The sequence below is a fragment of the Salarias fasciatus genome, chromosome 14, assembly GCF_902148845.1.
Source record: "Salarias fasciatus chromosome 14, fSalaFa1.1, whole genome shotgun sequence".
Classification (NCBI taxonomy): Eukaryota; Metazoa; Chordata; class Actinopteri; order Blenniiformes; family Blenniidae; genus Salarias; species Salarias fasciatus.
In genome coordinates this window covers 24,447,599-24,464,436 of record NC_043758.1, presented here as the reverse complement: position 1 = coordinate 24,464,436, position 16,838 = coordinate 24,447,599, and the positions used below count along the sequence as shown (strand labels likewise).

The following is a 16,838-nucleotide window of genomic DNA, read 5'->3' as shown; positions in this document are numbered from 1 at the left end:
TGGTTCTTGGTTCAAGGGCCTTCCTTATAGAGTTTGCATGTTCTTCCAGCCCTGGATTTTATCCATATACTCATCGCTGATTGGTGTCCAGACCAAGAATTTTTTAGGCTGGAAGCTGCTTTTTTTTTTTTTTTATACATTGCCAGCTGTGTTTTGCAGGCCTGTGGTCTGATTAGGTTGGTTATTTAGAAATCATCGAAAGTCATATAAAGGAGCAACAAATATATAAAGGGGATAAAATTATCTTTTTCAAATTAGGTTAAAAATACAACGATGTAATGTAATTCAAACAAAGAAATTGTATTAACATGCTACAGGTGCATTGATGCCAACAATTTATGTCTTTTACTGTCAGTAAAACAGCTGATCTACATGTGACAATGGGAGAGTTTCATAACAAAGAGCTAATGGAATCATTCACACATACAAAGGTCACCAAGTCACCTGACCTGCAGGTGTTTGGACGGTGAGAGGCACCTGAAGTTGAGTAAACGTGGAATAAAATTCACTGACGTCTCATGGAAAACATGCAAACACAACAGAAAAATTCTGTTTAAGTACAAATAGGAACATTTCCACAGTGAGAAAATAGTGCAGCACTATAGAAACCAACAGACTTTTTTAATTCATTTGTACTCATGGATTCATCAAGAAAGTGAGAGTGAATCCATACATGCATACATTTATGATGCTTTATTTGAGAATAGAGGAAAATTAAAGCTGGGAAAGATTCAGAGATTTTGTTGTAATACCAACAAGAAACTTGGTCATTGATAAACATTAAAACTGCTGTCAAAGCTGAACTGATTTTAACTTGTACTATTATTAACATAGAGCTGCCTCTCAAAATAGTATATTGAATGAAGTTAACTTATAAAAAGCAGAGCAGGTTTTACCAATTCATTTGATTAGTTGGGCACAAATTAACTGAGATATTTTAGGTTCAAATAGCTTTTCAGCAAGAGCTGACACTGAGCTCAGTGTTCATAGTCTCTAATTTTCCTTTTTTCCCCCTTTTCAGCATTAGCCCAAAGCACAAAAAAAGGAGAAAAAAAAAATCTACATTACACGCTTTATTCATACATCAATGTCCAGCTCTTTCTCGCACAGTATAATTCACAGTCATACAGGCTGAGCTGATTGGCACAGATCAATTTTCCAGCCTTTTTTCCCCTCTCGCCAGCGCAGACTCCATTAGAGGGTGGGAATTACGCCGCATAAAATCTGCCTTTATGTTGACAAATGGAAGGAAAAAGAGACAGAGCACACTCGAATGAAGAAAATATGCAGTGAAGCTTGTGTGCAGGTGGACTGCTGAGGATTATTTAGCCTTCAGAAACCAGAAATATAAGATATAATAAGAATTCATTCATACATTTTAGCTGGAAAATGTAGAGTTTTATATTGAATTCACTACTAAAAACAGTGATTGTCATCTTGAATGAATTGGGGTGCAGCAGTGGGATGCTTGGCTCCTGTTTCTGTTGATGTCCTCATACATACATTGCAGTGGAGAATTGCTTCACCTCTTACGATGTTTCCATCATTTCAAGACTCCCACTGGTTCGAATGTGACCATTTAGACTGAGGCGGCGAAATGAACACGAGTGTGTAATGTGAACAACGTGCGCACCTGTGTTTCTGTGTGTCGGCGCATGAATATGCGTGTGTGTTTGCATAAACATGTACAAGTCCATTTTAACATAAGGTGAGTGTGTGTGTGTGTCTGATTGTGTGTGTGTGTGTGTGTGTGTGGGAGGAGGGTCACTCTGTTGGTCATTAATCATTCAATTACACACCTGTCAGAGTTCAGACAAGTGGGAGAGGGAGGGGTGGAGGAGGGGGAGGGAATGAGTTAAAGAAAGGGAGGGGTACAGAGATGGAGGAAGAATGTAGAGGTGGGGGCAGAGGAGGAAGAGAGCGGCGAGGGCCTGAATGGCACACAGAGAGGGAATGTAAAAAGCTCCGGGAGGGTTAAAAAAGAGAAAAGGAGAAAGTTTTATTGTGGGTGTGTGAACGAGCCGTGACAGAGGCAAGCTGCTGGACGGTGACAGCCTCTGAAAGACCGCGGTCCAGACAAAGACACTTACATGCATTAAAGGGAGGCCGGGTGACAGATGAGGACAAGGCAGCGCAGGACAGTAAAGATGCAGCCCGAGTCCACACTTCATCCAAACTGATTTAGGAGACTCGCTGAGCTTGAAGGGAGGCGGTGCAATGAATACTTTCAGCTGTTTCATCTGCAGTGAGAGTTAAATTCCAACACTGTAACATGAGATGCTACAACATGCATTTTTGATGGATTTGTTAAAAAAAAAAAAAAAAAGTTGTTTATGGTCTTATTTCCCACTTGCTGCACAGGCTACATCCTCTTCTAATCCTAATCTGATCACTGAATGTAATACTTGCAATGAAATCCACACTGTTTCTTTTCTGAATATTGTTTTTTTCATTGAATAGAAACATTTATTGTGCATGAAATGTGTTGAATTTGTGCATCTCAATATATATGTGTGTGTGTGTGTGGGTGTGTGTGTGTGCATAATAACGTAATGTGTGTTTGTAATGAGATTTGTTCGGGTGTAATTACATTTATGTCTACACAGATTTGTTCGTCTTAATCCAATTTCCACCAGTGCAGCTTTGGTCTCTGCAGACTGAGATGTGCCTGAGGAGCTGTGAATGTCTGTCTTCACCTCTTCCACAGGTTGGCCTCCCAGCTGCGAGCTTTCTGAGCAGGTCATAGATTTAACAAGCTCACTCTTCTCCACAATTTGTATATATTGTATATGAGTTCCATAAGAGTAATATCAGCACAGAAACAGTCTCCAGTGACTTCTAACAGAACGTGACAGGATCGTCGGTCCTGGCTTCACAAAGGAGAACCTGCGACTCGACTGAGGATAAATAAAAATCTGTAGGTTCGTTACAGTTTCAGAAGAGGAACAAGGTCCACCTGTAAAAACCTAACAGAGCGACTTGGTTGAGGCAGACGTGACAGCCGGCAGTTAGAGGCCATTGTAGCCATATATCTAACCAAACATGATATACAACAAATGATGCATTATAGATGCTGACAAATCTGTTCATGCATACATTTTAGGATCCACATTCATATATGTGCACGAACAAATCTCAGCATTCTCTATAAGACCGAAGAAGCTAAGTCATTATTGATATTTGTTATCATTGCCAGTGCAACATGCCTGATGCCTGTGTGTGTGTGTGTGTTGTCTGATTGACACTGAATAACGTCCCTTCAGAGTGACAGGTGACAGCAGTTCGTCACGGCATTGCCCTGTCTTTCCTCGGCATTTGTTGTTGTTGATGTGAATCGACAAAAACGAATGTCTTTCATCCTATTGCACATTCATGCAAGACTAAATCAAGACACAGAGAAGAAGTTAACTGAAAATTTAAATCATTTCTTAGAGGTAATCATGTGACTGCTCTGGTGTAAGAAGGTTTAGAAGCCCTCTACTGAGAAGATAATTATTGTGGAAGTGTAAAATATGAAATAGGAAGAGGTTTAAGCAATGCAGTTAATTTGATTCTAGAATATAAATGAAAACAGTGAAGTATCCAGATCCTACCGTTATTTTCTTATATCTGAAATCTTAACCAATTCTCCCAGTGAACATTTGAGTATATGTGGCTCTCATTTCCTCTTCTATACCGTACATACACACTGAAGTGTGTGTGTGTGTGTGTGTGTGTGTGTGTGTGTGTGTGTGTGTGTGTGTGTGTGTGTGTGTGCGTTCTCGTATTTCTATCCTTGTTGGGGCCAAATGTCCCCACAAGGATAGCAAAACGTGGAACGACGTGCCTTGTGGGGACCTTTTTCCGGTCCTAAGTAGGAGAAACAGTGTTTTCTTGACCATGTTGTTGTTACTGAAAAAAGTAAAAGTGCAAAAACATTTCTTTAGGGATAGGCTTTATTGTGGTGTGGGTTAGGGTTAGGGTAAGGGTCAGGGTTAGGGGCTAGACATGAATGGGAGTCAATGGACGGTCCCCACAAGGATAGAAATACAAGACTGTGCGTGTGTGTGTGTGTGTGTGTGTGTGTGTGTGTGTGTGTGTGTGTGTGTGTGTGTGTGTGTGTGTGTGTGTGTGTTGCAGTCTCCATGCTTAGCTGCAGAACCTCCAATGCCTGAGGCCACAGCCATCTGTGCCCTCCCCTCCTCATTTCAAACATTCACACACACACACACACACACACACACACACACACACACACACACACACACACACACACACACACACACACACACACACACACACCCCACTCCTCTTCTGCTGCCACCACTGCCATATATCTAATTTATGGATGTGGTGAGTGCGTTACACATACTCATGTATGCATAATATATCACATGTGTGAAGGAACTGTGTGTGGGAGAGTTGGAGTGTGACTTTATGTGCTGGCCTCCACGATCGAGACCTCAACTCTTTCCTCAACCCTTTCCTCAAATACAAACCTGCGTGTGTGTGTGTGTGTGTGTGTGTGTGTGTGTGTGTGTGTGTGTGTGTGTGTGTGTGTGTGTAACATATCTGTCCTACCTGGACTAACAGCACTGACGTCGTGTGAGAGGAGAAAGGGAATATGCGAGCATGTGTGTGTGTGTGTGTGTGTGTGTCTGTTAGTGTGTGTTTGCAGGCCCAGCTGTTTCTGGGCTTGACATCGACATGCAGGCAGAATGCCAGATGTCTCATTAGGCAAATTTGATTGGCTCGGTCATTTAAAATGCAGTGATAAGACGGTTCCATATGTGTGTGTACATCAAGCCGTGTGTGTACATTTACATACGGGGGGCCCCGTGTAACTATTTACACGTGTATATTCTCAATGTATGTGCATTCATTAACCGTTGTGGTAACATTTGAAGGGACGACTCAATTAATGATGAAAAATATTGGTGTAATACAGATATAGATATGTAGAATTCTATATTCTGCAGAAACTGCTTCTGCTTCTGCTTCTTTTTCTGAATGTGACAGCATTGATTTGTAACAGAATTGCTTAAAGGGCCTCAGCCTTAACTCCTATTTAACTGCAGTAGTTACCGTCACTCTTCTTAATTCTCATTTCTGATGAATTCTCTGTAACTCTGGACCACGTCTGCAACACCTTTGCAACATGTTTTTTCAGTGTTTACTCAATGTGTCAACATTTTGTTTCACCTTAAAGTCAATTGATGACTCAACCGCGGTTTGAGAGCTGCTTGTGTTTTCGTTGTCAATCCTTAACCTTCAGCTTCAACAACCACTCCAGCAACTCCAGCTACTCCTTCAAGCCCTCATCAGTCGCCGCTTCATTAGATGTGTTTAAAAGTCCATCTTCATCTGCATCTGCATCTATGACTTCATCTTGATTTGGACTCGTGTGTGTTGGATCGTTCAGTAGCTGTCACTGCTACTTGAATTATTTCTGCTCGTTCAGTCATAAGTGTCAGTTTATCTCTCCTCAGGGCCAACTTTTATTTTCTTCTGTTTTATAGACTTTCATAAAACCGTTGGAGGTTTGCTTCAACCTGTTTTTCTATTGCCGGTTTCTATTTGAATAGAAACTTTAACTTCCTGCACTATGCTTTCCCTCTATCATCCTGCAGGATATTAACTTTGTTTTGAAAAATGCAGTGAGATGGCTTTTATGCTCCATATATAGAGTAGACAATGTACGCACAAAGGGAAATTGACCTTCACTTCTCACTTTTTGCTTGCTGCCATCACTTCTTTAGTCTTTACTGTCAATCTCAACAACTCCCTTCATTTTACTAATTTTTATCATGTTCAACTCTGTATTTTTGTTTTTAACAAATGCCGACATTGAAGCGATTTATTCAGATATAAAAAAAATAAAAAAATAAGAATGATCTGTTGTTCCAGAAGTCAAAAGTCAGCTCCTTACAGACAAAATCCACATTTTTTTCTTATCATCCTATTTTCTGAACAAAAACAACCCTTGAGGTACTGCCTTCCCACCTTCACAGTGAATCCTGTGACTTTAATGTTTTTTTCATCAGTTTTCCTACAGACATTCAAAAGAGGCTAAAACCTACAATTAAACAACATGATTTGTGGAATGTTTATTGTGGTGATGGTGAACTTAAGACACAAGAAGTCAGCCTCTGAGAAGTTGAAACAGAAACATTAGAGAAGGTTGTATGCTGCCATCTAGTGGTCAAAAGCGATTTATGCGCCCGTTTCTGTTCAGCAGCATTTCCGTGAGTAAACTATGAAAATAAAAATGTCAAATTTAAAAAAAAAAAAAAAAAATCGATGAACACGATAAACTGCTTGAAAGATAAGAAAAAAATCTGCATCCATTTGCCAGTTGTCAACATACTGAGAATGGGAGTAGGTACACAACAGAAGCAGACTTTATGAAATTTTAACTTGACACTTTTTCCCTTAAAATTAATGCTGTCATAAATCTGCAATAAAGTTGAAAATCACTTGCGTGTCAATGAAAATGATGCTGAAAGCTCCTTCTGAGTAATCTTACAAGAGAAAGGTGATGGTGAGCAACACAATATTAACTGACTTGATGTGACCAGTGGACCAGACACTGAGCCGACAGCTGTAACTTTATGTATCTGTGATATGATTACAGTGTGTGTGTGTGTGTGTGTGTGTGTGTGTGTGTGTGTGTGTGTGTGTGTTTACTTTTTTTAAAGAAAATATACGGGTTGCATATTGTCTCTTCCCAGTGGAAACAGTCGTTGTAGCTGAACACAAATCAATTTGATTGTGTAATTCGCATAGGAAAATATTCCCCATGTTTTCCCATGTTACCTTGTAAACCCTGAGATTCATTAAGAAACACTTGGATCGCTTTAGAGGAACAATTCACACTGTTCTTAAGAAACAGTGACTCCCTCCAATATGAAGTTGTGGTGAAGTGCCATGTTTTGCTTTGTTCTTGGTTATTTTTTTTATATGAAGTCGTCTCTGTCCTCTTCTTCAGAATCCTTCGCTCCTGCAGCAGAAAAACCCGAATGGCTTCTGTCATTGCTTGCAATATTGTCACACTGAGAAATAACTTCATTGCTTGGTCCTGAGGTCTGCGACTGTCCCCGGCCCTCCAGTTCCTCCTCTCTGCCCTCGTCCAGTGTCTGCAGGGCCTCAGTTCCGCTCTCCGCTCGCTGCTCACTGGTGGGATTCCCAGAAGCGCAGTCTCTCCCGCTTTTCTCTGCACTCTCGGCCTCATTGTCAGAGCCCTGCAGGGTCTTCTCGCGACACATCGGCCTGCGGATGGTCCGTCGGTGCTGGCTGCGACGCGACTGGTTGCAGTGCAGCGTGCGCCTGCGGTGCCACTGGTTCAGAGACTGCTGCGCTTCCACGCTGAGCTGCCGGACGGCCAGGCGAGGCCTGAAGCTGCTGATGTAGTAAAGAGCTGCGTACAGCGTCGTAAGGTAGTAACCGCCTATTGGGATGCAAATGAAGAGAAGACGTGCCAGATAAAGTTATTAAAGTGGATCCATTTCAAATGTACAACAGCCGTGTCAAACAAGCTGCATTTCTGGGGTCACAAACAGGGCCTTATGTTTGACACCCCTGCATTAGAGTTGAATTACCCTCTCCCTGCAGCTGTGCAGGATCCAGCAGCTCCATCATGTAGTCTGTGTCTATCTGTAAGGTGACGAGGTCGCTCCGCAGCAGCACCCACGTCAAACAGGGCAGGAAGTCATCTGCTCCAAACACTTTGCCTGCAGCGGAAGAGAGCGCTAACTCATCTGCAACGGGTTCAAAATTCAGCCACGCACCCGCATTAAAGGAGGAATCGTCAAACATTAGTGACTTTTCTGTTTTCTTTATGAACCATTTTGTGGATTGCTCCTTCTTACGTTTACATAAACTGCACTTTAAGATCAGCTGGTGCTGCTTTATTAATGTTCCTATCAAGAAACAAAAAGACCAGAGGAGCTGTTTTCTGTTTTCATGCATCAAAATTGTGGAATTCTTCTACTAGTTTTAAATATCAAATGAAAACCTTCTCTGAAAACCTTTATTGTGTTTCTATTTCATTTAATTTGCAATCTCCCCCATTGCAATCCTTGATTGAGATATTTTTTTACATATTTCTATATTTCATTGCTTTATTTGTTTTAGTGTACTTTTAAAGTTTCTGGTCTTTTAATACTGAACTGATGTAAAACATTAGAACTGATTTCCTTTTAAATTGTGAAACACTTGGAGTCACATCTTTGAGGGAAAAAGAAAATGCCTGTTACTACATGGAATTTAGAGAAACATACGTCCTGTTACCCACCCTAAACATCCGGCATACCTTTGGATTGCGGGAGGAAATTGTAGTACACCACACAGAGACACACCACTCAGAAAGCCTGGCATCAAACCAGGGCCTTCCTGCTGTGAGGTGACAGTGTTAACCACTACACCACAATGGAGAATTTAAGCTAATGTCCCATTAGAAAGAGTTCTTTAAATGAGAATAAAATACAATAATGTCATTCTTTGTGCTATTCTGTCGTTATATTGTACAGAGCGGAAGCCGAGAGTTCAGAGCAGCAAGCTTGTGTCTGGAAGGTGACGGTTTGAAACCAGAGAAGGAAAAAAAAAAGTGTAAATCAAATTCTCAGCTGGAGACAAATGACTGCTACGAAAAAGCACTGACTGCACAATACTGACTCCTCACCTGAGCTGGCATTGGCCGTCATGCTGTGATAGATGGTCTTGCAGACTTTGAGCAGGATCTCAACCTTCTTGTTCGGGGAGGACGCCTTGTGCATGCTGGCCCACCTCTGCTGGATCCTCTCCAGGGTGACGGCGTCAGGAACTCCAACCCCCACCGACCCGCCCAGCTCGTCCACGGCGTTCAGCTCCAGCACGTGCAGGTTGGTCTGCAGGTGCTCGATGCTGCCGTCGGCGGTGCGGGAGGCTCGGATGTAGGAGTAGAGATGGGTGGAGACGGGCTTCAGGGCGACTTTGTGGAGGGAAAGTTCCACCAGGGAGTCTGAGGGAGGATGAAGAGTCAGGTAATGTCAGCAAACACATCACTAACAGTTGTAACATCCATGTTTACGTCGCTAAAGTTCACTCACCAATCTCTGCATCATTCATGTCAGTCATGCTGTCCAGTAACGCCTGGATTTCTGAATATTCCAACAGAGTCTCCCTCAGTGATGTGAGTGACGTCCTCACTTCCTGTAAGAACTCTGACCCCACGACCCCGGCAGAATCCACGTCTTTCTTCAGCGTCGTCTCCACAAATTCCTTCACAGCCTCTGCGAAAGCTCCACCCTTCCGCTCGCTCAGCTCCACCACACGATTGGTCAGCCTCTTCTTGGGAGACACCAGCCCCCCCAGCGCCTGGCCCACCGCCGACAGCCGGTGGATGACCTTGTCGGCCAGGCGGTGTGCCGAGGGGAGGTGGGGTGCGGCGCTGGAGACGGGAGACTCCTGCTCCTCCTCTATGCTGCTGATAGACAGCGAGTCCAGCTCCAGCGAGGGCGGGTGGAGCAAAGAGTTCGGCCTGGGCGGGGGCAGCCAGAAGCCGTCTTCGATCCAGGACACCCTGTGGGGGGACTGAGGCACGGGGCTGCTGTGGCGCTGCGGCTCGGGCGTGGTAGCTCTGGGGGTGGAGGCAGAGGATGAAGGCAGGCTTTTTATGGTCAACTTGTGAGGGGGATCTTGGGCCAATTCTCGGCTGGGCCTCCTGAGGACCACCCCCGATGGGGTTTGTGGGGTCATCGGTGAATCAGCTGATCCGGATCGGTTCAGACCTGGATCAAGAAAACATGAATAAGCTCTGAATATGGACAAGATTCTCAAATGAACCAACATTTCTCAAAGCTATTTGTGCCGCTAAAACTATTTGCAAGTTTTGGACTTTTCCATGAAACAGTCACACGTTAGGTTATGTTATGTAACACGTTCATATCTGACCTGAGCTCTCTGCGCTGGACGCAGACGGCTCCTGGTCCAGCGATGTGGCTCGTCTGCTCTGCAGGCCCGATCCCGTCCACGGCCTGGTGGTGCTGAGGCGCCGCACCTGTCTGAAGTTGGACGGCATCGCGGGGCTCTGTGCGGCAGCGGCTTTGTGTGCCAGCCAGTCGTCTCCGTGTTCGCGCACGTACAGCGGGTTAATGATGAACAACGCTCGGTTGGCAGAAGTTAGCTGGCAAGAAAAGCAAACAAAGTAAAAATCTCACTCTTTTCAGTGCTTGACAGCACGAACAATGTTTTTTTACACCCAAACATCGATTGGGAATCCTAGATGTGCTTAGCCTACGCAGAAGACGTATTGATCAGACATTGTTTCCAATAGTTAAATAGGATTTAATTCTGATTAAAGGAAAATGTTGAGGAAATTTAGCAAAATTTAGCACTAAAGATGTTTTTAATCATGTTGAAGCACAAATTATGATATTGATCAATTTTGGAAGGTATCAATACGAGATGGGAGGATAGTTATGTAGTGGTTAGCAATCAGAATATCCCTGTTTGAATGTGAGTCATAATCCAATGTGGACTCACTTTGCTGATAAAGTCATTCATATATCGTCACCTGATCAAAAACAATACGACACAAAATGTCAATAATATGACGGACGTCTTTTCAGCTGTCGTGAGGAAACTTTTACATTTATTTTGAGCCTTGGTTTCACTTTGTCAGCATTTCTGGAAGCATTGTGAATTTAATTTATGGAAAAACCGAAATGTTTTCAGTAATACCATTTCCCTCTCTCTCTCTCTCTCTCTCTCTCTCTTTCACACACACACACACACACACATACACAGACACACACACACACACACACACACACACAGGTTTGTATTTCTATCCTTGTTAGGACACTCATTGACATAATGCATTGACCAGCCCCTAACCCTGACCCTTATCCTAACCCTAACCCAGACCACAACAATGCCTAACCCTAAAGAAATGTTTTTGCACTTTTACTTCTTTCAGTAACAACAACATGGTCAAGAAAACACTGTTTCCCCTCGTTAGGACTGGAAAAAGGTCCCCACAAGGCACATCATGCCAGGTTTTCCTCTCCTTGTAGAGAGGAAAACCTGGCATGAAAACCTATCCCACAAGTATAGAAAAACATGCACGCACGCACACACACGTGTAAAACAACATACCTGGATGGAGCACATCAAACTGCAGGGCTCCTTGTGGGTCCCATCATTCTGCTGGGCCTCAGGAGAAAGCCAGCTGTCTGCAATAGAAATTTAAATTCATTGATATGTTAATTTAAACAAAAAAACATTGTGGCATGGGTCCTGGAAAAAGGCAGGTGTCTAGCTTCTAATGCAAGTTGGACTTTGCTGTGGGAGCTCTCTGTCTGAGTTTGCATGATCTTCTTTTTGTCTGTGTAGGATACTGTGGATAAAGTGTCTCCTGAAATCCATAGATAAATCCTGCTAAAGAACCTTTTTTTTTTTTTTTTTTTTAAGATTTAAGGACTCACTTGTTTCCAGTTGAGTTAGATTATCTTTGTTTGTCTCAGTTACACCGTAGACCCAGTGAGGGATGTAGAGGCAAACAGGCAACACGTCCCTGATAGAGACAGAGAGACCAGAGAAATCTGATGCATCGGCATGAGGTAATGAGTTTTAACTGAATAACACAAATAATAAAAGAAAAAATGCAATAAGTATTATTTTATCAATATCATGCACTTAAAGGCCATGTTTGGGAAGTAAATCCATAAATAAAATTACACCAGTGTTGCAGCAGGTTCTTACCTGGTCAGAGAGTAAAAGAGCACCAACTGAACCAAGTCCGAGAAAGACAGACGAGACTCTGACAGCTGGAGGACTGCCACCAACAAACACAGCAAGAGTGGGCAGCATTAGTCTCCTCTGAATTTATATTCATGACTGGAATGAATTCCTGGCAGCACAGACTTAAACTACTGAGACACAAAAATATTCCATTACCATCACCACCCACAACTCTATTTTCAATTTTACAAAACATTACGTATTTTCGCAGAACTGAGTCACAGACTAGCTACTGAAAATAACTCATATGGAAGTCAATGACAGGAAAAGGTGCAAACATCAGGGCAACGACACAAACTCAGAAAGGAGCGGATCCGTGTTGGCATGCCGTCGGTCCATACCTGTCCCTGAGCATCTGATGGTGAAGTCCAGGACGTCTTGGCGCTGGGCTCCAGCAGACACACACAGCAGGCTGGGCTGGGAGCTCACACCATCACGCACAACCAGGAAGCTCTGCAAAGAAACACGGTGACTCACTGAAATAGCTTCTCTCGGGCATTACGCAGCCGGTTTGACAGGAAAATATTTTTGTCTTCAATTGTTCACAGCCGCAAACTCAACAGCTCCGTGGTAACCGCACTGCTCACAAATTAACACGGATAATAACAAGACTGGACGGATTTCTGAAGTCAAACATTGTGCAGCATATTTATGGTGGTTTATAATATCTGCAGAGTTTTTATTTGCACATCCATGGATATTATATGGTTCTATGGGAGTCTGTTGATATTCTGAGTGCTTCCTTTGCAAAAAACAGGGCTATAATCTTGAAACTGAGCAGCTCTGAAGTGCGAGAGCTTTTCATTATGCCAAAAGAGAGCAAAAAACTTTACTTATCTTATTCTTAAACTTCACCCTAAACGTCTCTTAATAAAGATTTGTATTCTATAAACGTCTTTTACACATGGGTTAGCTATGCATCAGTTTGAGTTTGGACTGAACCCATTTTTTTTTTTTTTTTTATTCTTCAATTGAAAGCCTTCCTCTCTTTTCAAAGGGCCTGGCAAGAAGACATGGAGCACGCAGTGCTTGTAATTTCACACCAGACTCATCTTATTTTTGCCTTGCCTGGCGCAGACCACGTTTACAAATCCATGACAAGCTCGTGTCAGCTTTAACAAACTGAGCATTTACAGACGGAAAAGCTCTGAAGACTTTATCCTGATAACTTCATTATTCAAAATATCTGCTATGTTCCATATGAACTTCTATTGATATAACTGAAAAGAAGTTGGTAGTGTTCAAAACCATACTAGACCCAGCCTAAATTTCACAGTTTGATTAATTTCTTCCACAGTGCTGTATATAGACAGAAGCTGTATTCTTTTCAGCACAGCTTCATTTTGACTTGGTTACATTCAGACCTGAACTGAAGTCATTCCAGATAAGACACCATGCATGCGATCAATATCCCAATGCGATTGATCACATTTTACCCATATAGGCGGAAATATGCTAAAAAAATTTGAAATTTCTCCAGTATTTGATTAATGAGTAAACACCCCAAGCAGCACAGACAGCAGAGAGAATTATAGGAAGTCTTTTGTTTAAGAGAAAGCAGCAGACGCACTCAGGGGATCTCCAGCTACCAGGATTATCATTAGACCAGACTTTACCGTCAGGACTTGACAAATTCAACATGTGGGGGATGAATGTGGTCTAATTCCTGGCAGTTTGAAATAAACAGAGTCAAGTTAATGTTTGTCTTGTCATGTGATCATAAACTATGCCCTGACAAACTTCTTCACCGGTTTGAGAAGCTGTTTACTGACCACGCCGGCTTTGTCTTTGCAGGCAGCAAAAGTGTGATCAGAACACCTTATTTGGAAGCAGAGAGGACAGAACCCAAGCAGCTCGTTGATACAATTTTAACTTTGGTCACACAAAGCGTGTGCAAAAAGGCGACAGTTTTGTAGCGTTACATCACCCCAAATGAAGTCAGAAGCGCTCTTTAACTTGAGCACATTTTTAAAAGCGAACGGCACAGGAAGTGGCTTTCAGACACGCTAAGGCGCAGACCGAAGAGTTCACTTCAAGTTATCAAAGTGAACACAGTCTTCACTGATTCATAACCGGCCTCCTCCAGCTATTCATTAAAACCAGTAGAGCAGGAATGAGCCGAAAGAGCTTATTGGTTCGGGGATTGAAACAACAAAACCGCTCACACCACAGCCTCCTTGACACTCTGCGTTTTACATAAAGACTGTCACATAACAGTTTTTTGTTTCCTTTGAGAGAGAAAAAAAACTGCTCCTCCTCATTCGCCATGTGTTCACAGGTTGGTGCCAGGCAGACTTTGCATTTCTGGGAAATTGTCTGCACGTCAGAATAACGAACACACTCATGTATGGTTTTTATTTCTTTCTCCATACATTTACACTCTCTCTCGCATGCATTCTGGATTGTCATTTCCCTGACACGCAAGTGCATTTTATTCATTCAACATTACTTCTGCAATTCGCTCTTAAAGTGTTATCAGATAGAGAAAGAGAAAGGGGAACAAGCCTTCATGTTGCATGAGAGACTTCAGCTCTGCTCAGAGCAATAACTGTTGTTGCAGAAGACTTTAATGATGTTCACAAACATCCCCCAGCATTTTTTTAGGCCATGTAACTTGATTTCAAGCAATTTTTGTGCTGCATTAGGAGGAACCAGCAACAGGCTAACAAAGAGCTGAGAGGAAGATTTTACTACAGGATGAGTTTGGTCTGCAGGAAGAGGAACCACCAGAGAGGATCAGAGAGAGGACACACACTAAAACCCTGATGAGGAAACGTGGAGGAACTGTCGTTTGCCTTCAATTCTGCTTCTCTGATTGGACAAAAAGTTTTTTTTTTAAACTAAACTAAAACATGAGAGTGAAAGTGAACTGTGCAAATCAATCCTCAAAATAAATAAACAGCACAAGCAGTTATTGTTATTACTTACCCAAACATGTGGGTAGGTAAAAGCGACCAATTACATGTCATTAAACCCTGGTCTAACTGCTGTGTGGCAACGTTTAATGCTACAGCTATTTGATTTCTCTTCACTCTTGATTCATGTCTGATTGATCCAGACTTGGCTCCAGCAAGCATTTTGGAGAAAAATAAGATTTACTGTGGACAAGTCGACAGCCCTGTATTCATAATTTAATATATAAAGGCAAGTTTATCATCCAAAAGCAAGCCTTATCTCCAATAAAACATAAAAACGTAATGAGCTGGTTGTAAATTGTCCCAGATCTGAGTTCGAAGTTGACTTGGAAGAGCACAAGCAACACAAACTTGGTTTAAAAGTTGTCAACTTTTAAAGAATTACACTGATGACATTGTACAGCTGTCAAATGCTACAATGCCTCCATTGTGGCTGATTAATTCCATTTTATTTAATGGAGCGTCAAGGCTATAAGTAGGCCCGCACCATCAGAGATTACTGGCTCTGAAGAATCTTCTCAGATGAGGAAGATGAAGATTTAAACAGATGAGTTGATTTTTAATTTCTTCAACCAAACAGCTCTGCCCTGTAAGAGATTTATGGGTTTTTTTGTTTTTTTGTTTTTTTTCGTTACCCCAGCCGGTGTCCCTCTGATGGCGGCGTGGGCCTGGTCTCTGTCCCACGATGCCCCGGGGCACCAGGCTTCCTGACAGCCCCTCAGCTGCTCCAGGAGGGTCAGTTTCCTCCTGCTGCTGCTGCTCCTCCACGGTATCGCCGTTGTCCCGTTGACCGGACTGTGAACCGCCCTGGAAGCAAACATCGTTTCCACTTGTTGATGCGTTCGAGTTCATTTTGCACACATTTGACTCCAAACTGACGCAACAGAGTTAAGGCTGTGTTAATCCTTCATATCAGAAACAAAAGTGTCATTTCAGGAGGAGGTTTGAAGTTCTGGTCAAGAAATCGGACTTAATACAATTTCAGATTTGCATACAGTGAATGGATACTCACATGAGTCGGTCTGTCGCAGTCGGCTCGTGCGTCCTCTTCTCGCCACTGTTTGTACTTGTAGCACAGTCCTCCCTCTGCGACTCTTCCTTTCTCTGCCCCACAAAGTGTTGCTAAACCAGACTAAAATAGGAAGCTCGTAACTACATTGTCGCTGAGCTTCCTGCTGTAATGTTGCCCGAACCCTCCAAGCGCTTCAAACTTAATCAGGACCTTTCGCATGCAGCTGCCATGTTTCTGCCTCTCCGGCGTTGAAACGCAGTTTCATGTTCAACGTGAGGGTTCGCAGCACCTTTTATCGCCCTCCCCTCTCATCGTGTCTGCTTGTGGTTAACCCAACTTTGTGCATGGTGTGAACAGTGAAGAGACAATGCATGGCCTCCACAGAGAGACTTCTGTGCTTTTTTTCTCTCTGCAGAGCTCGATCCGCTCAGAAATGATGATATCTTCGAGCTTGTGAGGGACCGTGGTCTTGTAAAAATCCATTTCCACTTTGAGATGATCTGTGTTCTCTAAGCGCTGCAGATGAGATTTAATCTCGCCGCTTGTGGAAGTAGCATCTTGAAGAGCAACAGAAAAAGATGCCCTTTAACACACGAGGCCTTCTTTTTTCTCCTTTTCACCCCGTCCTGGTCATGCAGGTTCATTTTCACACAAACCACAGATTGAGACGATTTGTCACATTAGTGACACAAAGACTTACGGCCTTTATCCAGAGGCAGAGTCGTCAAACGTCCTGCAAGAAACCATTTCCCTGCACCTTGATCTGTACCGTGACGGTGACCAGCCACCCAAAGCCGCACCAGGAGGCACAAAGCAGAACCTCAAACCTTTGAGGTTTGGCTAAATATAATCAGCGGGTGCAGCTTAAGCACAAGATTTTAGTTTGAATAGTTTGTGACAAAATGAATCATCACTCAATTGCTATTCACAGTCTTTGTGCGAAAATGAGCAGGTGTTTTGTTAGCATGTTAGCATTAACAACTCAAACACCCACATGGAGCCACCACAGTTTAGCATGTTTTGAAAAATTCTCCCCACAAATGGTACTCGTATCTTTTTAAATGGTGTTAAAATGTATATTTTACATTATGATCATGGAAATAGCTCACCCCCGGTCCCACAATGCATTATTTCAAGCAGAATCCCACACA

The 16,838-nt window shown here is 42.8% G+C and overlaps 1 protein-coding gene across 2 annotated transcripts; it reads right to left on the bottom strand.

The window, feature by feature from the left end:
- Positions 1 to 6,071: 6,071 nt before the first annotated feature.
- rinl (Ras and Rab interactor-like) lies at positions 6,072 to 15,926 on the bottom strand. 2 transcript variants are annotated; one of them, XM_030109427.1, is made up of 11 exons: positions 15,688 to 15,926; positions 15,311 to 15,482; positions 12,102 to 12,213; positions 11,722 to 11,794; positions 11,445 to 11,533; positions 11,116 to 11,192; positions 9,910 to 10,141; positions 9,066 to 9,746; positions 8,660 to 8,977; positions 7,578 to 7,709; positions 6,072 to 7,426 (listed from the first exon to the last, which is right to left on the bottom strand). In XM_030109427.1, coding segments are annotated over exons 1-11 (2,379 nt in total). In that variant the 5' UTR covers positions 15,690 to 15,926; the 3' UTR covers positions 6,072 to 6,935. The 2 variants fall into 2 exon arrangements, with proteins under 2 accessions (XP_029965287.1, XP_029965286.1); XM_030109426.1 differs by lacking the exon at positions 15,688 to 15,926 and having other exon boundaries at positions 15,311 to 15,496.
- Between the last annotated feature and the right edge of the window lie 912 nt (positions 15,927 to 16,838).